At 43.5% G+C, this 20,757-nt stretch overlaps 1 protein-coding gene across 2 annotated transcripts in view; it reads right to left on the minus strand.

Moving 5' to 3' along the window:
• Nucleotides 1-20,757, minus strand: part of PGM5 (phosphoglucomutase 5) — a 154,543-nt gene that overhangs the window by 79,242 nt on the left and 54,544 nt on the right. The window contains exon 1 of one of the 2 annotated variants that reach the window (XM_072151386.1): nt 3,178-3,832. The exons of the other annotated variant lie outside the window; for it this stretch is intronic. Within the exon in view, the coding sequence (XP_072007487.1) occupies nt 3,178-3,435 (258 nt within the window). The 5' untranslated portion in view covers nt 3,436-3,832. Of the gene's footprint in view, nt 1-3,177; nt 3,833-20,757 lie in introns of those variants that run through there. 2 annotated transcript variants of the gene reach the window in all.

Here is a 20,757-nt window from a genome sequence, read left to right on the forward strand (position 1 = left end):
CGAGATGTGTCAGGCAGAATTTTCAGGTGTTTCACTAGATACATAATGGAACTCGGCCCATCTGTCGCCGCCATCCTGGAGACCTGAAGTTTCAATCATAGCAGCGCAATATGGATGCCCCATACTGTCGCTCTTAATCATGGAACCATTTCCAAAACAAATAAAAAATAGAACCGCTATGCTATTCCATTTTAGTGCTCACTCATCTCTAGTGATGATGTATCTGTATACATATCATTGATCATACTCTGTATAACACTAAGGCATCACTCCTGCAGGAAGGGAGTGCTGCACTGCGCTGAACAGGGAGAAAACTAAAGAATTCAAAACAATGAATTTTCAGAAAGGCAGCTTAATATACATAATATATCATTTCTATTCTGTGTCGCTGAAATAACTACAAATGTGCTTCCTTTATCGGATTATATTGTGCCCATTCTATAGCTATATGGGCTATATTATATACTATGCTCCCTTTATTAGATATATACAATGCCCCCTCTATTACATATTTCATCACCATTAGCAGAAAGGGGTTTGCAAGTCCTCCTGACCTGCTCCATGCCATTGGGACTTCAGAATCTTGTAAGCTTCTACAGAAGTCTTATTGAAGTTAATGGGGTACAGGATAGAGCTGGCTCTGATGGACAAGCCTGGGTCCGTATTGGGTGAGTATTGGATTGCTGTCCTGACTGTATGTTATCAACTGTAAAGTTTTGCAATGGAGAGATCAATGGGTGAAATGGGTGATCATTCCATTTTAACTCAGTGGTGGGTAAAGGTTGCAAAGGTGGGCCCCCATTTCCTCTAAGGGAAATCCATATACACAGGAGTAGTAGTAGGTTGTAATACTAGGCCATGAAGCACAGAATAAGAGTACTAGTACTAGTCAGTGACTATGTAGGTACAGTATATACAGAAGAGGCATAGTTGTAATATGCTGTTCCTGTGGTATACCCCTGTTGTAAATGGAGGTGAGGCATGATCAAGGGGTTCACCCTGCATCCCCTAAAGGGTTAGCATCTAATGGTATTGTTGCAGCCTATTTAGTCTCAGAGTTGCTGGGGGTCCATGAATGGTGGTTGAGTTCTTAAAAGTCAACCACCACTCAAGGCTTCTTCTTCTTGAGTCACTGAGGATAGCAGGTTAAGGCCACCCTTGCTCTGGTTACAAGGCTGCTGCCCGGAGGACCAGTCATATTGGGATATTGGATGGAGTACTCCAGGTCAAACACCCACTCACACAGCAATTAGTATTGCACAGAATGACAACTCCGGATCCATGGGCAAAGGGGGAACATGACGGTGGTAAGAGGGGACCTACAATGTCTGGATTTTAGGTGGTAGTATTGATGTAAGATGGTGGTTCAATTTAAAAGAACAGAGTAGGTTGTAATTAAGGTAGTACTGAGAGAAAGGAGTAGATGTCACTACCTGTCCTGTATCTCTCTTTCTCTACCTAGAAGAACAGAAAGAAATATGTCTCTCCTACCCGCCTTGTAGGATGGATACACATAGCCACAACATTGTACGTAGGAGTCGATTTTGTATTATCCAGTGCTAAACTGCTGCAAATTAGCTGGGAGAATCATCTAGGTCGTGATCATTAGCTGTATTCACAAATTGTGTTAGGCCAGAGACATATGACGGCTGAAAGTTTGAGAATCCCAGACACACCAGGTTTCATGGACTGAACACAGTGCCAAACTATAGTACGAAATAGCAGCGCCAATCATTGTTACAGTTCAGCACTGCTGTTCAGCTGGGAACTGTGACGCTTATATCCTGTTGTCGTCATTGAACGTAGTCAGCACAAGGTTTGGGATAGATGTCTTTGGCCTTAGCAATGTGTTGCGTATTTATAACACATGTCTTGTACTAGAAACCCATGCATGCAATCAATTCTCCAAGTGCAAACGTTGTAGAATTGATCAAACTAATGTGTTTCTTGTGAGACATTTATTTTTGATCACATGCGCATGTGTTGATTTAATGTGTTAAAGCTGCAAACACTCTTAAAATGCATTGCAGATACAACCTGCGAAGGCAGGTTTGAAACCATTATTTGTCTGGTGATCTTTTCCATCAATCATCAGCCATATCTGGCCTTAGTCATAAATAGTTACATACAGGCAGTCCACCGGGTTACATATATAATAAGTTCCATACGTTTGTTCTTAAGTTGAATTTGTATGTAAGTCGAAAAATGTATACTTTATAATTATAGTTCGAGAATTTTTTTTTTTTTTTGCCCCAGTGACAATTGTAGTTTCAAAATTTTTTGCTGTAAGGGGACCAATGATTATCAATAAAGCTTCATAACAGACACCTTACAGCTGGGACGATAGTAAAGCATTCTATGAGCTTCACCAAAGGTCACAGTGGGCAGAGGGGTCCGTCTTTTGCATTTCATTTGGAAATTAAGGTCCCAGAGTCTGGAGGAAGAGTGGAGAGGCACAATTCAAGCTGCTTAAGGTCTAGTCTGAAGTTTCCACAATCAGTGATGATTTGGGGAGCCATCTCATCTGCTGGTTAAGAGCATTTCATGCTTCCCTCTGCCAACAAGCTTTTGAAGATGGAATTTTTATTTTCCAGCAGGACTTGGCACCTGTCTACATTGGCAAAAGTACCAATACCTGATTTAATGCTGATTTAATGCCATAGTATCACTGTGCCCGATTGCCCAGCAAACTCACCTGACCTCACAGAAAATCAATGAGAAACCCCAAGCCCAACAATGCAGACAAGCTGAAAGCTGCTATCAAAGCAACCTGGGCTTCCATAACACCTCCGCAATGCCATCAGCTGATTTCCTCCATGCCATACTTTTCATTAGAGCAACATTTCTGTGTTCAGAAGCTTTTATGCAGTTGGTCTAATACAATATTCTAATTTTCTGTAACCCAAAATCATCAACATTAACATAAACACTTGAAAAAGCTCACTCTATTTGTAGTGACACTATACAATATATGAGTTTCACGTTTTGAATTGAATGACTGAAAAAAAAGAACTTTCAGCTGATATTCTAATTTATTGAGAAGTTTTTGTATATATTACATGGAGCAAAATTATATGCAATCCTCTAATGTACTACGTACGAATAGACATATAATAATTCGGTTATGATAATTTAGTATTCAACCATATATCTGTTACAGAGCAAAGCCTGCCTTACCCCATTGGCAGCTGCCATCTGTACAATGACCTCGGTGGCTGTCTTGCTGAAGTACCTGCCATCACTGCCAACCACCATGGTACATCCCTGGCGGTCTCGCAGATCAATAGAGGACAACACACTCTGGATAAAGTTCTGCAGATAGTTCTTCTTGCTTTCAAACACAGCTGTCGGCTTCCTAAATCCATTACTCCCAGGTTTCTGATCATCATAAGGGACAGTCTGAACTGTTACAACAGGGATGGGGTTCACCTCCATGCTTGTCTTCCTTCCAACCTTACTTCAGTTCTTCTTTGCACTTGAGATGAGGAAAACAAGCTGAATGTCAGGATAAAAGGGGATCCCAAGAGAAGGGGGGGGTCGATGAGCTCCTCCCTGGCCGAGATTCCACTTCAGCAATTTATTTCCTCTGAACTCCTGATAGTCCTGGAAATCTCAGTCTTCAAGGCTGTCAAGTGTTTCCTCCTGTCAGTGTGTGTGTGTGCGTGGAAATGCTGAGAGTGAATTTGTGTGTTAGTCACTCTCCCTGAGCTGCACAGTATTACCCCTATATAGCAGGAGAGAATCACTATATGTGGTGAGCTTCTGGCACTACTGTAACCCAGTACAGTCACTGCCTTATCCTGCAGGTCACTCTCCCTCCCTCCCATGACTCATGTGCCTGGACAATGCATAACAAATGGAAGTCTTTGAACAAGGACAGGGGGTTGCCAAAAAACTGGCAGGGCTAAACCTTTGCAATCAACAGAAGCCTCCGCCAAAAATAGCCCAGTGAAAAAAAGACGCTGAGAATTGTTGTCCTTTGGCTGTGTAACTAGATGCTGTTTTGTGTGCTCTAACATTTGTTCAAGGGGATCAAGTCCTGTCACATTACACACTGCAGAATGGTTGAGATTGTGGACCCATGATACCAGTGCATTGAGCAAATTAAACTCCACTGAAGTTCAGTTTCCAATTTAAAATATATATCATATACGTATACATACAGTATACACTTACCATATATACACATACATTCAAATGGGTTGTATAAACATACCATATACACACATGCTGTGTATACATACAGCATAAACACAGACAGTATATAAAGCATATACACACATACACAGCAAATACACACATACATACATGCAGTATATAGAGCATATACACACACACAGCATATGCACACATACATAAAGTATATACACCCATATACTGCATATACATACACATACACTGTCAGAACCGTTCAGTGTGAATTGTGTCTCAGGGGTTTTGACACGCCCGATTGCGGTGGTGCAGCAAGTTCTGACAGTAATGTGCAATGTGAATTGTGCCTCTGGAATCTGGACACACCCGATGACTATGGTCCAGCAGTTAATGAGTTACCTGGTCTTTGCTGGACTGATGCAGGTGATTTCAGCTCCAATCAGCACTAGTCCTATCAGCTTCTTGTCTGTCTCTCCAGCTTCACTTATAAGGCAGCTAGTGGCTCAATTGCGTGCTGGCTATTGTCTAGTTCTTACCTGGATATCCCAGCTCCCCATATTTCCCTGTGACCTCTTTGTACCTTCTGTTATCGTTGCCGAACCTCTGCCTGACTTTGACTACCGTTTTTTGCCTACTGACTTTGTACTGCGATTCTTCTGGTTTTGATTCTGGCTTGTCGACTACCCCTTATTGTGTTGTCTGTCTTGTCCTGTTACGTGTGTCACTTACATAGTATAGGGACCGCCACCGAGGTTGTCCGCAGTTGCTAGAGCTGTCTTGAGGCAAGTAGGTAGGGACAGTGGGGGGGGTTCAGCCTCAGGGCTCACTGTCTGGTTGTCTTTCCCCCCTCACGCCTGACAGAATAGCCAGCCTAATATACTGTCGCTGTCATGGACAGCACAACTGCGTTGACAAATATTGTGGAACAGATGCAGCAAATCAACACCATGGTGCAGGAACTAGCTGTTCGGCTTCATGAGCAGGAGACGGCCCCACGTCAGTTTACCATGGCTTCCCCAGCACCACCTGAGCCACCTGTGCAACTCCCAGATAAGTTCAGTGGGGATAGAAAGAGATTCTGTGCATTTCGGGAGGGGTGTAAATTGTTTTTTAGATTGCGCCCCCGCTCTTCTGGGGATGAGGTCCAGAAGGTGGGCATAGTTATGTCTCTACTCCAGGGGTCACCACAGGAATGGGCTTTCTCGTTACCTCCTAGTTCTCCTGAGTTGCAGACGGTGGATGGGTTTTTTCAGGCCCTAGGGCTACTGTATGATGACCCGGATAGTGCAGCTAATGCTGAACGTCACTTGACAGGTCTGAGGCAGGGTAGACGTCCTGTGGAGGAATATTGCTCGGAGTTTAGGCAGTGGAGTGGTCCCTCCACTTGGAATGACTCGGCACTCCGATTTCAGTTTCGTGTCGGACTGAATGATCGGTTGAAGGATCTGTTGGTAGCTTATCCCACTCCTAGTTCCCTTGAGGATAGCATGACATTAGCTATCCGAGTTGACAGACGCTTGAGAGACAGGCTAAAGGAGAGAGGTACATCAGACGCCTTTAGACCTTCACCTGTTCGTGTTACCAACCCTAGTCCTTCCCCTCCTGCTATACCCCCATCAGAGGAACCTATGCAAGTGGATTCTACTGATGCCAAGACCAGACGTGCATATCGTGTGTTGAACAACTTATGTTTCTACTGTGGGAAAGCAGGACATCGAGTCCGGCAATGTCCATCCCTTCCTGGACCACCGCCGGAAAACTTCTACGCCTGAGTGACTATCGAGGGGGTCACTCAGGCGAACAGGTAACCTTCACCAATAAGAATAAGTTATTATTGCCTATTTCATTGTCTTTGGGAGGGAGAAACATCTCTGGTTATGCTCAGATTGACTCGGGGTCTTCTGCTAATTTTGTTAACCCTATGTTCTTTTCCGGTCTAGAGGTGTGTCCCCTTCTGCTCCAATCTCCTGTTAATGTCACAGGAGCAGACTCAGCCCCCTTTGCTCAGGGGGATATACGTTACATCACTCCCTGTCTTGAGGTTAAGGTGGGGGCAGTTCATGTGGAACGTATGAAGTTTTTGTGTCTGCATAACCTGTCGTCTGATGTGATCTTAGGTTTGCCTTGGTTGGAGAAGCACAATCCTGTTTTTAATTGGGCAAACCGGGAACTGGTAAAATGGGGTACTGAATGTGACTCCCATTGTGAGGTGGTTTCTTTTGCTGGGTGCTCTTCCATGGAAGAGGGTATTCCGAGTTTTTTGTCCGATTATGCAGATGTATTTGATGAAAAAGCTGTGGACGGGTTGCCGCCACACAGATCATACGACTGTGCCATTGAATTAATTCCCGGTGCCAAGTTTCCTCGAGGTCGTATTTTTAACTTGTCTTGTCCAGAAAGGGAGGCTATGCGGGAGTATATTAAGGAAAGTCTCCAGAAGGGTCACATTCGCCCATCTTCCTCCCCATTGGGAGCAGGGTTCTTTTTTGTGGGAAAGAAGGATGGGGGATTACGACCCTGTATAGATTATCGACAACTTAACAGAATCACTGTTAAGAATCAACACCCTCTACCCCTGATTCCTGACTTATTTAACCAAATTGTGGGGGCCAAATGGTTTTCCAAGATAGACTTGCGAGGGGCTTACAATTTGATTAGAATCAGAGAGGGTGATGAATGGAAGACCGCTTTCAATACACCAGAGGGTCATTTTGAATATCTAGTGATGCCTTTCGGTTTATGCAATGCCCCGGCGGTCTTTCAACATTTTGTGAATGATATATTTCGTCAGCATCTAGGTCGTTTTCTTGTGGTCTACTTAGATGACATTTTGATTTTTTCTCCCGACTGGGCTTCACACATAAAACATGTTCGTGTAGTGATGGAACTGCTTAGACAAAACAGTCTGTTTGCTAAGTTGTCTAAATGTCAGTTTGGTATCCAGGAGGTCTCTTTTTTGGGTTACTACGTCACCCCTAATTCCTTCCGTATGGATCCCCTTAAGGTGGTGGCCATCGAAAAGTGGGAACGTCCCAATAATTTGAAGGCCTTACAAAGATTTCTGGGGTTCGCTAATTATTATAGGAAATTTATTAAGGGGTTTTCTGTTATAGCCAAACCACTTACTGATCTCACCAGGAAGGGGGCAGATCTTGTCAACTGGTCTCATGAGGCTATCCGAGCATTTGACAAGCTCCGTAAGTGTTTTTCAGAGGCCCCAGTACTGACTCAACCTAATTTTGAACGTCCATTTATTGTGGAGGTGGACGCATCAGAGGTAGGGGTAGGAGCGGTGTTGTCCCAAGGATCGGACACTCTTACTAACCTGCGACCTATTGCGTTCTTCTCAAAGAAGTTCTCTCAAGCTGAATGTAACTATGATATCGGTAATAGAGAACTATTGGCCATCAAGTTGGCATTTGATGAATGGAGGCATTTCCTTGAAGGTGCCAAACATAAGGTGGTGGTACTCACTGATCATAAGAATCTGGTTTACCTAGACAATGCTAAACGTCTCTCGCCACGTCAAGCCCGATGGGCTTTGTTTTTTACCAGATTCGATTTTGAAGTCACTTACCGACCTGGTTCCCGTAATATCAAGGCTGACGCCTTGTCTCGTAGCTTTGATTTAGAAAGTTCCCCCAGAACTCAATCTGATACTGTTTTAAGACCCGGGGTAGTAGTGTCTATTTTGCAACCTGACTTGGTGACCCTGATTGCAGAATCTCGGGGTCAAGCACCTCATAACACTCCAGACTCTTTGTTGTATGTACCGCCTAACCTTCGACTCCGAGTTCTTGAAGAGATTCATAGTTCAGTTTTGTCTGGTCATCCAGGTGTGGCAGGTACTAAGTATCTGCTCTCACGCCATTACTGGTGGCCATCTTGGGCTCGAGATGTCAAGGCTTTTGTCGAAGCTTGTGAGGTTTGTGCTAGGTCCAAGGTCCCTCGTAGGCCACCCGAGGGTCTGTTACATCCTCTACCGGTCCCTACGAGACCTTGGACGCATCTTTCTATGGATTTTATTACCGACTTGCCACTATCTAAGGGTAAGACAGTCATTTGGGTAGTGGTGGATAGATTTTCTAAGATGTGTCATCTCATTCCACTACGTAAACTGCCTAACGCTCGCACACTCGCCACACTTTTTATTAATCATATTCTACGTCTTCATGGGGTGCCTGAGAATGTTGTTTCCGACAGGGGTGTCCAGTTTGTGGCTAGGTTTTGGAGAGAGTTCTGTGGCAAATTAGGTATCTCTCTGTCCTTCTCGTCTGCATTCCATCCTCAGACTAATGGACAGACAGAGAGGACCAATCAATCGTTAGAGCAATTTCTAAGATGTTTTGTGGCTGATACTCAGAATAAGTGGAAAGACTTCATTTCTCTAGCAGAGTTTGCTATAAACAATCATGAACAACGTGCTATTAAGATGTCACCATTCTTCTGTAATTATGGTTTTAACCCCAGGTACTCGTCTGTTCATTCTGCAGAATCTATTAATCCCTCAGCCGAGGCCATTTTCTCTAAACTGTGCACAGTTTGGGCCCAAGCTCATCAGAACTTGGTAAAAGCCCAAGAGTCTTATCAAAGACATGCTAATAAAAGACGTATATCTGGCCAGCAATATGTACTAGGTGAGAAGGTCTGGCTTTCAGCTAAAAATCTGAAACTTAGGGTGCAGTCAGGGAAACTGGCACCCAAATATATTGGACCTTATACCATTGTGGAAATCATTAATCCGGTAACCTTTAGGTTGAAACTACCCAATGCTCTTCGTATCCATCCTGTGTTTCATAAGTCTCTTCTTAAAAGATATGTGCCACCGGTGTTGCCTTCACCTCCTCCGGCTCCACTCATCGTCCAGGGGGAATTGGAGTATGAGGTGGAGAAAATTTTGAATTCCCGCTGGGTACAGGACTCCTTACAGTATCTGGTCCACTGGAAGGGTTTCGGACCGGAGGAGCGCACATGGGTCTCTGCTAAAGACATGCATGCGCCCCGTCTGGTCCAGCGGTACCATTTACATAATCCTTCTAAGCCTGGTTCAACGATTAAGGGTCCTGAGGCCCCTCATAAGAGGGGGGGTACTGTCAGAACCGTTCAGTGTGAATTGTGTCTCAGGGGTTTTGACACGCCCGATTGCGGTGGTGCAGCAAGTTCTGACAGTAATGTGCAATGTGAATTGTGCCTCTGGAATCTGGACACACCCGATGACTATGGTCCAGCAGTTAATGAGTTACCTGGTCTTTGCTGGACTGATGCAGGTGATTTCAGCTCCAATCAGCACTAGTCCTATCAGCTTCTTGTCTGTCTCTCCAGCTTCACTTATAAGGCAGCTAGTGGCTCAATTGCGTGCTGGCTATTGTCTAGTTCTTACCTGGATATCCCAGCTCCCCATATTTCCCTGTGACCTCTTTGTACCTTCTGTTATCGTTGCCGAACCTCTGCCTGACTTTGACTACCGTTTTTTGCCTACTGACTTTGTACTGCGATTCTTCTGGTTTTGATTCTGGCTTGTCGACTACCCCTTATTGTGTTGTCTGTCTTGTCCTGTTACGTGTGTCACTTACATAGTATAGGGACCGCCACCGAGGTTGTCCGCAGTTGCTAGAGCTGTCTTGAGGCAAGTAGGTAGGGACAGTGGGGGGGGTTCAGCCTCAGGGCTCACTGTCTGGTTGTCTTTCCCCCCTCACGCCTGACATACACGCTATATACAAAACACACATAAAACAGATACATATATACAGATATATATTATCAAATGGAAAAGCAGGCAGCACTCCAAAATGTTAGAACCATGTTAAGTCTTTATTCCAAGTGCTACGTCTTGATGATGAATCACTTTCTCAAGCTTGAAAAAGGTGATTCATCAAAAAAACGTCCCACTTGCTGTGGGTGGCAGGGCAGTTTGGCTGTGCCATCTGACGGGGTGAGGGACGGTGAACTCTACCATGGAGTGGGTTTGAGGGCGGGCAAATGTTCTGTCAGTGGGGGGTAAGGTGGGCTTTCAGTCTGGGGTATCATAACATAAATTTTGGTTCCGCAGTTCATTGCGGGCCCCTGTGCTACGCTGGTCCCGAAGCAGCAGCTACGGCTGTTGTTACGCCCCTGTGTATATATAAAAATGTATCCATTCTCACACAAATCATATTTTAGCTAGTCTTTGTTCTTCCTAAATACCCACTTTCCCAGTGAGAAAATTTCCCAATTTTAGCAGTGATTTGCACTGTAATGTTATATTGTGGCACCAAACCTCATTCATAAAGGGGTTTAGAAGTTGGTAGACATGCTTTTAGTTGGTATAATCATGATCCAAAAATTCCCCCGAAAAGTGCTGGGAAATAAGAAGTGCAGGAAAATTGTCAGCACTGAAGTACTGCGCCCAAATTGAGCAACAAAATAAAAAGACCCAAGTGTCGGAAAAGAAGCTACATTATGGCACTGACTTATCATATATACGGCACACATGTCGCAAACCACAAAAATAAAAAACATGCCCGTAAAGCTAATAATAAATGCTCACCAGTATCCTTTACAATACAAGAGGAAATATACTACACTCACCTCTTCATGCTTCATCATACTATAATTTGTTAGTACATGACATTAGTGGATATCAGAAATGGATTCATTCATATCAAACTGTTTACCCAAGATTATCATTAAAAGGTATTGCCCAATTGAAACACCATAAATATTTGCAGTGGGACAGTTAGTGGTAGTGCTCCAAATAAATACAGAAACTGTGTGAAGGACACCATCTTTATAGTATGAACTCTATCCAGCCATCGCAATGACCATGTTGTATCCCACATAGAAAGATAACTCTTAGGTCCCCTGGACATGAATGTGCTTGGTCCATGGAATGTTTGCTGGTCAGATCCCATGGACCAAGTACAGTGCAGTGAACACGAGTCCTGCTGGCTGAACAGTAGAGCCGACACTCAAATGAAATCTACCATAAAAGTCTAGAATGATCAACCAGGGTCACTTACTCATAGATGCAGGCACTGTGACTGTGGTAATCTTCTTATATTTGTTATCCATTGACTCCTTCATTTTAACATCAAGTTTTTTAAATTATACTAATACTTATGCCTCATAACCTAATAAACCGCAAGGGCTCTGGGAGATATTACCAGAGCCCCTCTGTGCTTAAGCTTCACAGACTGTTCTGTCCTCTGCAGAAATCCAGCTGCTTAGGTTTCCGTCTGCAGTGTAAGGCTGGTAACAGCGCCATCTACTGGTGGTTTAGCACATTTCCTAGTTTGTAGTTTTCAATGCACTATGGGAAATCTTCTAAGCATTATGGGAAATCTCCTGAGGCATTGTGGGATTGCTTATTACTGTAGTCTGTAATAACAGCAGCCATCTTTCCTCATATCTGACAGTGTGAGGAGCCACTTCACATAACTTGTTTGTACCTCAAGTTCATTACAATCAGCCTGTTCCAGCATAGTTGGTGAGCACATTATCCATGTATATGTTGACATGTTTGTATGCTTAGTATGAGTGATGTATTACCTCATGTTGTTGTGAATGACAGATTTGTATTCCATGTACCATATCATTTGATGTATTCTGAATATCACTGTTATTCATCTTATAGTTTCACCTTTTCCTGTCTGCTATCAATAAAGAGAAGATTTACAGTTTTTCTACAGTCTTTTCTTAAGAAGACAGGGAGGTTTAGCTACATGTCAGATTACACACCGTGCTAACGTGTAAGAGGACAGTATACAGACTGTTACAATGTCTGACCCTCTTGCTCCCTCAGCACTTCCTCCTTTCCTGTGCTTGCTGTAATCTCACACAGTGGGTCCTTGCACACTGTAAGAGCCTGGGAATCTACAGCACAGAGGGGATCTAGTAACACCATCCAGAGTCCTTCAGACACATTGGCATAATTTTAAAAATTGATTTAAAAAGGAAGGAGGCCATTAAAAAACAAATATAAGAAGATTATACATGGTTTGATGATATAAATATCTGTGAAATGTTACAGACCCTAATTTATAATATTTTAATATTCTTTATGCACAGGTATGTTCAACGCGGCAATATGGTGCCAATATCCAAAATGGTCAACATGTAAGCCTGGAAACTATCGAATTGTGAACTCTCTTATGGGAAAAATATTTGAGGGGTTTCTTAAAGGGTTTTGCTGAAAATTCTCAAATTTTAATCCCTTAGTGATGTTTACACAATAACAATCAAACAATCATTTTTAACCCCTTACTTTACAATTTTACTCAGTTTTATTGCTGTTATAGCTCATATCAGTCAGTGATGGTTAGTGTAAAATCCCAGAGTGTGGGCAGGAACTCACTAAGCAGACACTGCATGATTCCCCTTTGCTATGAGATGCAGCGTGCTGACAATGTGGTTAGATTATCAGGGTACAAGGTTTATATACACTTTCATTTAGCGTCAGAACATTCACTTGTATCTGACAAATAGAAAGAGAGATTAGACAGATCAGAGATGAGAGGTACTTGCAGATGATACTAATCTCTGCAATGTAATCAACAAGGAAGGATTAGTAATCAACATAGAGAGGAGAAAATGTAGCTGAACTACAGTGCAAAGAAGGTAGTGAAACAGCTGGATTAGAATACAAAGACTCGTTAACAAACTCAGGGATGAAGACAATTGAAAACAGTTTATGAGGCGATCTATTTACAACTACTTGAATAGACAGTTCAGAGATGTTTCTAATGATCTTTTTACAACTAGCCCTGTAATGATGACAAGGGAACACCCTCTTTACCAAAAGAAAGATGCTTTCACCATCGTCATAAACAGGGATTGTGTGATGGTTGAAAAAGTGAAGGTGGCATAACTTTCTTAAAAGGAAAAATAGTGCATGTTTTAGGAATTAGATTCTTAAAATGGGTCATTAATCCAAGGATTTATTGTGACTGAATTTCTTTCCAACTATGGGCTAACTGATATCATTCTTATGTTGTTTTGCATGAATTAAAGGAGTTGGGTCTTTTTTCAGGATAATCTACTATGATACCCCGAATATTGAGCCATTCAAAAATGAAAATGGTTCTGCAAATATCAACGACAGCCCACTACGTAAAGAAGTTTGCATATAAATTACAGTTTTACAACACAATGACACAGATGATCTACAAGATTAACTGAATATATTAGTACAACATTTATGCAATAAGCTAAGTCAACTACAGTTAGGGCCAGAAATATTTGGACAGTGACACAATTTTCGCGAGTTGGGCTCTGCATGCCACCACATTGGATTTGAAATGAAACCTACAATAGAATTCAAGTGCAGATTGTAACATTTAATTTGAAGGGTTGAACAAAAATATCTGAAATGTAGGAATTGTACACATTTCTTTACAAACACTCCACATTTTAGGAGCTCAAAAGTAATTGGACAAATAAACATAACCCAAACAAAATATTTTTATTTTCAATATTTTGTTGCGAATCCTTTGGAGGCAATCACTGCCTTAAGTCTGGAACCCATGGACATCACCAAACGCTTCTTTATGCTTTGCCAGGCCTTTACAGCTGCAGCCTTCAGGTCTTGCATGTTTGTGGGTCTTTCCGTCTTAAGTCTGGATTTGAGCAAGTGAAATGCATGCTCAATTGGGTTAAGATCTGGTGATTGACTTGGCCATTGCAGAATGTTCCACTTTTTTGCACTGTCCGATCAACTTTGCAGCATTTGGCTGAATCTGGGCTGAAAGTATATCCCGGTACACTTCAGAATTCATCCGGCTACTCTTCTGCTGTTATGTCATCAATAAACACAAGTGACCCAGTGCCATTAAAAGCCATGCATGCCCATGCCATCACGTTGCCTCCACCATGTTTTACAGAGGATGTGCCTCGGATCATGTGCCGTTTCCTTTCCTCTCCAAACTTTTTTCTTCCCATCATTCTGGTACAGGTTGATCTTTGTCTCATCTGTCCATAGAATACTTTTCCAGAACTGAGCTGGCTTCTTGAGGTGTTTTTCGGCAAATTTAACTCTGGCCTGTCTATTTTTTGGAATTGATGAATGGTTTGCATCTAGATGTGAACCCTTTGTATTTACTTTCCTCCAGAGCGGACGCTTCCGCCATCTCTCTTCCAGCGCCATAGCGGCCACAGTGACGCAAATCTATTCATTTTTTCAACATATACCATGCAATCCGTGCCTGACGAAGGTCTGTATGTAGACCGAAACGTTGCATGTTTAAATTGGATTGCCACACTAATTTTCTTGTGAAATAAAATTCACTGATTTTTCAAAACGCAAATAAGGAGTGCCAAGTCTTCTTGATAATTCTCTTTACTGTTGACTTAGAGACAGATACACCTACTTCACTGAGAGTGTTCTGGACTTCAGTTGATGTTGTGAACGGGTTCTTCTTCACCAAAGAAAGTATGCGGCGATCATCCACCACTGTTGTCATCCGTGGACGCACAGGCCTTTTTGAGTTCCCAAGCTCACCAGTCAATTCCTTTTTTCTCAGAATGTACCCGACTGTTGATTTTGCTACTCCAAGCATGTCTGCTATCTCTCTGATGGATTTTTTCTTTTTTTCAGCCTCAGGATGTTCTGCTTCACCTAGATTGAGAGTTCCTTTGACCGCATGTTGTCTGGTCACAGCAACAGCTTCCAAATGCAAAACCACACACCTGGAATCAACCCCAGACCTTTTAACTACTTCATTGATTACAGGTTAATGAGGGAGACACCTTCAGAGTTAATTGCAGCCCTTAGAGTCCATTGTCCAATTACTTTTGGTCCCTTGAAAAAGAGGAGGCTATGCATTACAGAGCTATGATTTCTAAACCCTTTCTGCGATTTGGATGTGGAAACTCTCATATTGCAGCTGGGAGTGTGCACTTTCAGCCCATATTATATATATATTATATAATTGTATTTCTGAACATGTTTTTGTAAACAGCTAAAATAACAAAACTTGTGTCTGGCCCTAACTGTATATAATGTACACAATTTCACTGCACGTGTCACTAGAAGGGCACGTCATAACAAGCCTTTGAAAAAAGCAAAAAGTGTTCAACATACATACAGAAAGTACTACAGTAAAGTAATCCATAGCTAAACAAAAGACCTTGCTCTTGATCTCTGATTTTATTAAACAGATGTACAGTTAGCTGAAAGGGGTCATATGCACCAAGTTTCAGCATTTAGCGGGTCTGCTAATCTGGCAAGTTTCATTTGTCAGCTGATTCTTTCTTCTATATACAGGCAAATTACTAACATATATACAAGAAAATTATAGAGATTTTACTACCTGTATCTAGTCAGCCACCAGATCAGATCAGATTAACCACCTTGTATAACACTTTAGACTGAAATCACTATAAATGCCATAAACACTACAAAATTCTGTCACAGAATAGAGAAATAATAATAAGATTTTTTGAGAAAATGACATTCTTTTACTTTCCCCTTTTGGAAAAAATATGGGTCTGCTATGCAGGGTCGGACTGGGGGGCCAAGGGCCCACCAGTGAAATTGATTCTGGGGGCCCGCCTTCTGCTAAATGGACGTGTGAATTATAGGATATCTTACAAATACAACTGTCTTGGCCTCCACAGTATTGCAAAGTGAGCGTTCCTATTATTTAGCACCAAACATGGCATTTGGTGGATAAAGGGGTTGTCCGTGGGCTGAAAAATATGTCTACTTTCTTCTGAAAACAGTGACAAACCTGACCATAGGTTGTACTTGGTATTGCAACCAAGCTCCATTCATTTCTATGTCTGAGCTGCAATACTTGTAAAAACCATGATCAAATATGGTGCTATTTTTGGCTGTAAGCTCTTGTGTCACCTCCTCATCCTCATAGACTGTAAGCTCTTGTGTCACCTTCTCATCCTCATAGACTGTAAGCTCTTGTGTCACCTCCTCATCCTCATAGACTGTAAGCTCTTGTGTCACCCCTCATCCTCATAGACTGTAAGCTCTTGTGTCACCTCCTCATCCTTATAGACTGTAAGCTCTTGGGTCACCTCCTCATCCTCTTAGACTGTAAGCTCTTGTGTCACCCCCTCATCCTCATAGACTGTAAGCTCTTGTGTCACCCCCTCATCCTCATAGACTGTAAGCTCTCGTGTCACCTCCTCATCCTCATAGACTGTAAGCTCTTGTGTCACCCCCTCATCCTCATAGACTGTAAGCTCTTGTGTCACCCCCTCATCCTCATAGGCTGTAAGCTCTTGTGTCACACCATCATCCTCATAGACTGTAAGCTCTTGTGCACACAGATTACGCAGCGCTGCACAGAGTTTACCAAATTGGTTCCTATCCCCAATGGGGCTCACAATCTAATCATCCTACCAGTAAGTTTTGGAGTGTGGGAGGAAACCGGAGGACCCGGAGGAAACCCACACAAACACAGAGAGAACATACAAATTCTTTGCAGATGTTAACCTTGGGACATATGTCCTGTATGATTTCTAAAAAGCTACGGAATAGGATGGCGCTATATATGATTATAAAATCCATCATGATACATCCATCAGGAACATTTCTCATAGATCCAGGCACTGTGACTGTGGTAATCTTCTTAAATTTCTTATCCATGGCCTCCTTCTTTCTTAAATCCACTTTTAAAATTGCTAATGACCCTCAGGAGTCCTTCTGGTTGTCACCAGAGCCTCTCTGTGCTGCAGATTCAAAGGCTGTTGCATTGTGAAAGTGAGATGCAGTGAGATTACATCAGGCAGAGGGAGAAGAAAGTGCTTGATCAGAGAGGGAGGATGGGACAGTGCAACTGCATGTGAAGCTGCAGCACAGAAGGGCTTGGGTAACACCCCAGAAGCACTTCTGGGTCATTAGCATAATTTTAAACATTGATTTTAGTAGGAACAAGGCCACAAATAAATAAAAGAAGAAGATTACCACTTCTTCTCAGTGCCTGGATCTATTATTAAGGCTACATTCACATGAACATATATGTCCCCCGTAGTCATCTATGGTGCCTGAGCGTTGAGCCAAGGCGGCAAAAAAAGATAGAACATGTTCTAACTTTGTCTGTAAGAATGACTGTGCGGTGCTATTCTCTATGGAGAAAGGAGAGGTGAGCAGCGCTTGTCCCTTCTTCTCTCTAGCTGCTGACGTGTGACTGCCCGGCCATAGCCATGTGGGAATCCTTTACATTGAGGCCCCTTTCACACTTGCGTTTTCCATGCACGTTTTCTGTTGGTGCTTTTGACACGCAGAACTTGTATTGCACACTGACCCATTGTAATCAATGGGCTTTTTCACACTTGCATTCGTTTTCACGCACACAAGCGCGTTTTTTTTAACGCGTGTTTAAATCTCGGCATGCTCTACCTTTGCAAGTCACGCGTGTGAAAAACGCACCATACAAGTCTATGCAGACGCATCAAAAACGCATTGCACTCTGAGACACTTGCAAGTCCAATGCAAGTGCAATGCGTTTTTCACGCATCAATTGCCATAGAAAAGATAGAGCTCAGTCCTGAGTCCTTTTCACACCCATTATCTGCACGTGAAAAACGCATTGAAATTGCATTGAAAACGCGCGTGAAAAACTGAGACACTGAACAAACTCTGACTGAAAACTGATTGCACTCTGATGAAAAATGTGCGTTTTTCACTGACCAAACCCTGATCGCACCCTGATCAGACTCTGACGTGATCTGCAACGCAAGTGTGGAAGGGGCCTGACACTTGCATTCCCATAGAAGTCTGTGGCAATATAAAAACTATGAATGCTACACAGGTGTCATTTAACATCAGCGCCATTTTAAATTCTTCATAAGACACTTTCCCTTTCTTTTATTGGTCAGTGCGATCAGTCACTTCTAAACAATAAAAAAGTATTTTATATCAATTGTGGGACAAAGTAACGTTTGTATTTATAACATTTTGTGTAATGTACATCATTTTATTTGCTTTTTATTCAAGTATTTGTTGAAATGATGGAAAATATGCATTGAAGGCTACATTTACACGACCGTTGGGGGTCTGGCCCCAAGCTTGCAGCTGTATATACGCCCCCGTAGGCTGGCAATAGGCGCACAGAGAGGTACAGTGCAGCACATGTGCAGAGTACAACTTGGTACCCAGGGAAAAGATAGGACATGTCCTATCTTTCCCCATATTAAGGAACCCTCGTAATGTTTCTCTATGGAGGGGGGCAAGCAGCATTCACCCCTTCCTCCTCTCCCGTGCCCCATATTTCTCTAAGGAGAGGGGCAAGCAGCGCTCACCCCTTCCTCCTCTCCCCTGCGCCATGTGCCCGCACACGTTCGTGTGAATGTAGCCTTAGACAATCTGCAGAGGAGGGAGGCACATGGAAAAGAAGGGGTTAAAGTAAAGATGTAGAAAATTAGACTGGGCTGAAGAACTACAACTCTCAGCAGTTCTTTCAGCTGCTGGGAGTTGTAGTTCTAAGATGTGTAATTACTAATATGAATTGTAGTGCACTGTACATACCTAATGCTGGGTGCAGGAGGCCTGTGTACAGGTTTGCAGCTTTCTCTTCCTCATGGAGGTCCCTCCGCCGCGCACAACAGGGTTAGGAGGGACGTGCTGAGGGCGGGCTGTGCTGAAACACCAGGCCCCTTCTGATTGGTGAGTGCAGTTGCCTGTCAGGAGCAGCTCCAGGGCTGGGAAGACTTTAGCCCGCAGTTATGGGTGCTGTGGAAGCAGGGCATTAACCCTTTCATCGCTTGCCGGCTGGAGCAGAGCCCGGAGTCTCATCTTCCCCTGCACTGGGCAGTGAGGTGTGTAACATGCTCACAGCTTCTCTCACTGCCCCAGCATTATGGGAAGATGAGACTCTGCAGCTGAATGTGCTGATCCCCTGCACTCCCGAGGCAGAGGCTGTAATCAGTGACTGTCCTGCTGGGGTCACTGTCTCTGCCTGCTCTCAGCCTCTCTCAGTCCCAGGAGCCGTCCAGACCACGGAGAGCAGGCTGGCTGACATGGATATATGCCGATAGCACTGCATCAGTGCTAGGCATATGATAATAAGGGGGCGGGACCATAAGCTGTTAGGGCCCATCGGGGGTTTTCCCGGCTTCCCGGTGGCCCAGTCCGAGCCTGCTGCTATGTACTGAGCCAGGTTCCAAGTTTTTTTAGGAAGGTGATTGGTGGTAAGTTTCTAAACGTTACCAGCCATTCACAAAGTGCAACACCTTCGCCGATGCAAGGCAGAGGGGTTGTTGCGAATACTTCCCACCATGTAGCTTGCAGCCTGTGAAGGGTCTGATCAACCCCACAGCATGTCACTACATAACAACTACATAACACAGATGAGCACTGCAGCGATAGAGTCTGCCTGGTAAGGCAGGAGTTAATTGTTTTATGTGATGTAATATGTGTCAGCCAATCACATGTGTTACACCTTGTATCTGTGAGCTGAGATGTAATTGGAGGAGTAGCAACCACACTGACCAGTGGAAGTAACAAAACCCCTGGTCAGGAAACTTCTAGAGGTCAGTTCTCTCTCAGAGGAGAGTGGAGTTAGCTGAGGAAGAGCTCAGTCAGACTCTGAAGAGTCAGTGCAGCCAGCACACCAGACCAGAGCAGGAGAGCTAAGCTCCCTGCCTGAAGAGTGTAGTGAGTTAGTCAGTGAGAGAAAGGGATATCATCCTACCCTAGCCCTTTGCATCCAGGCTGATGATCCATCCTGTGGCTCCCTCCAACTGCATCTCCAGCATTCTACCATTTGTCAAGGCACGTTGCTACTGTTCCTGTCGGTTCCAATGAAGAACTGTAAGTTATTTTTGTTCAACGTCTGCCTCCGTCTGGTCCCTGCTACTACGGCTGTCACCATCACGGGCACCCTGTCCACCACACAGAGACTCATACTCCAGATCCCAAAGGGTTGCCCCAGGGAGAACCGCTATAGCAGCCTCTCCCTCATCATTTCTTGCCAACACCACCCTGCTGGAGACCTGCCAGGCTGTAGGACAGCCCTTCGGTTCCCCATACCAAGCACCGTGACACTAGCGTGCTTAGGCTGCAACCGCCAGCCACTCAGGTACTGCGGGCCCCAGCTGTCTCCAGGCCCCAAGAAAAGGCTAGGGCCTGGTGGGGGATGTTGCAAAAGCACAAGCAAACTTCTGGAGATTTGGCAGGTCAGATCAAAGATTTACCAGAGATGTGGTTGTTGTGGATGAACTGAGCCCAGAGAAGCAATCCAGAATAATTAACCAAATAAGCATCAACATAGGTTCTAATAAAATACCTGTTTTATCCTTTTCTTCTGACCATTTCCCTGTAGATAATAATAAACCAATTTTAGGCATTATACAGAAACCACACATATTAAACCTCAAACAGGATTGATGATTAAGTCCTCAAGATCACTGGTCAGCCAATGTTGGGTTTGAACAGGCAAGTGCTGGGATAGACCCAGAGGTACTTTGCTAATGGGTGAAAATGAGCAACATGAGTACAAGAGGCAAAGGCAAACCTTTTGGCAGCAATAACAAATTACAAAAAGAGCTCTATAAGCACGGCATCTTGGAAGAACTTCTGGAGAATTATTTACAGCAACTAGAATACAGTATGTGCATGTTCCTCTGAATAGAAATATAATAAATCAAAAGGACATAGAAAGAGCAACCAAT

Source organism: Engystomops pustulosus, chromosome 1, assembly GCF_040894005.1.
Source record: "Engystomops pustulosus chromosome 1, aEngPut4.maternal, whole genome shotgun sequence".
Classification (NCBI taxonomy): domain Eukaryota; kingdom Metazoa; phylum Chordata; class Amphibia; order Anura; family Leptodactylidae; genus Engystomops; species Engystomops pustulosus.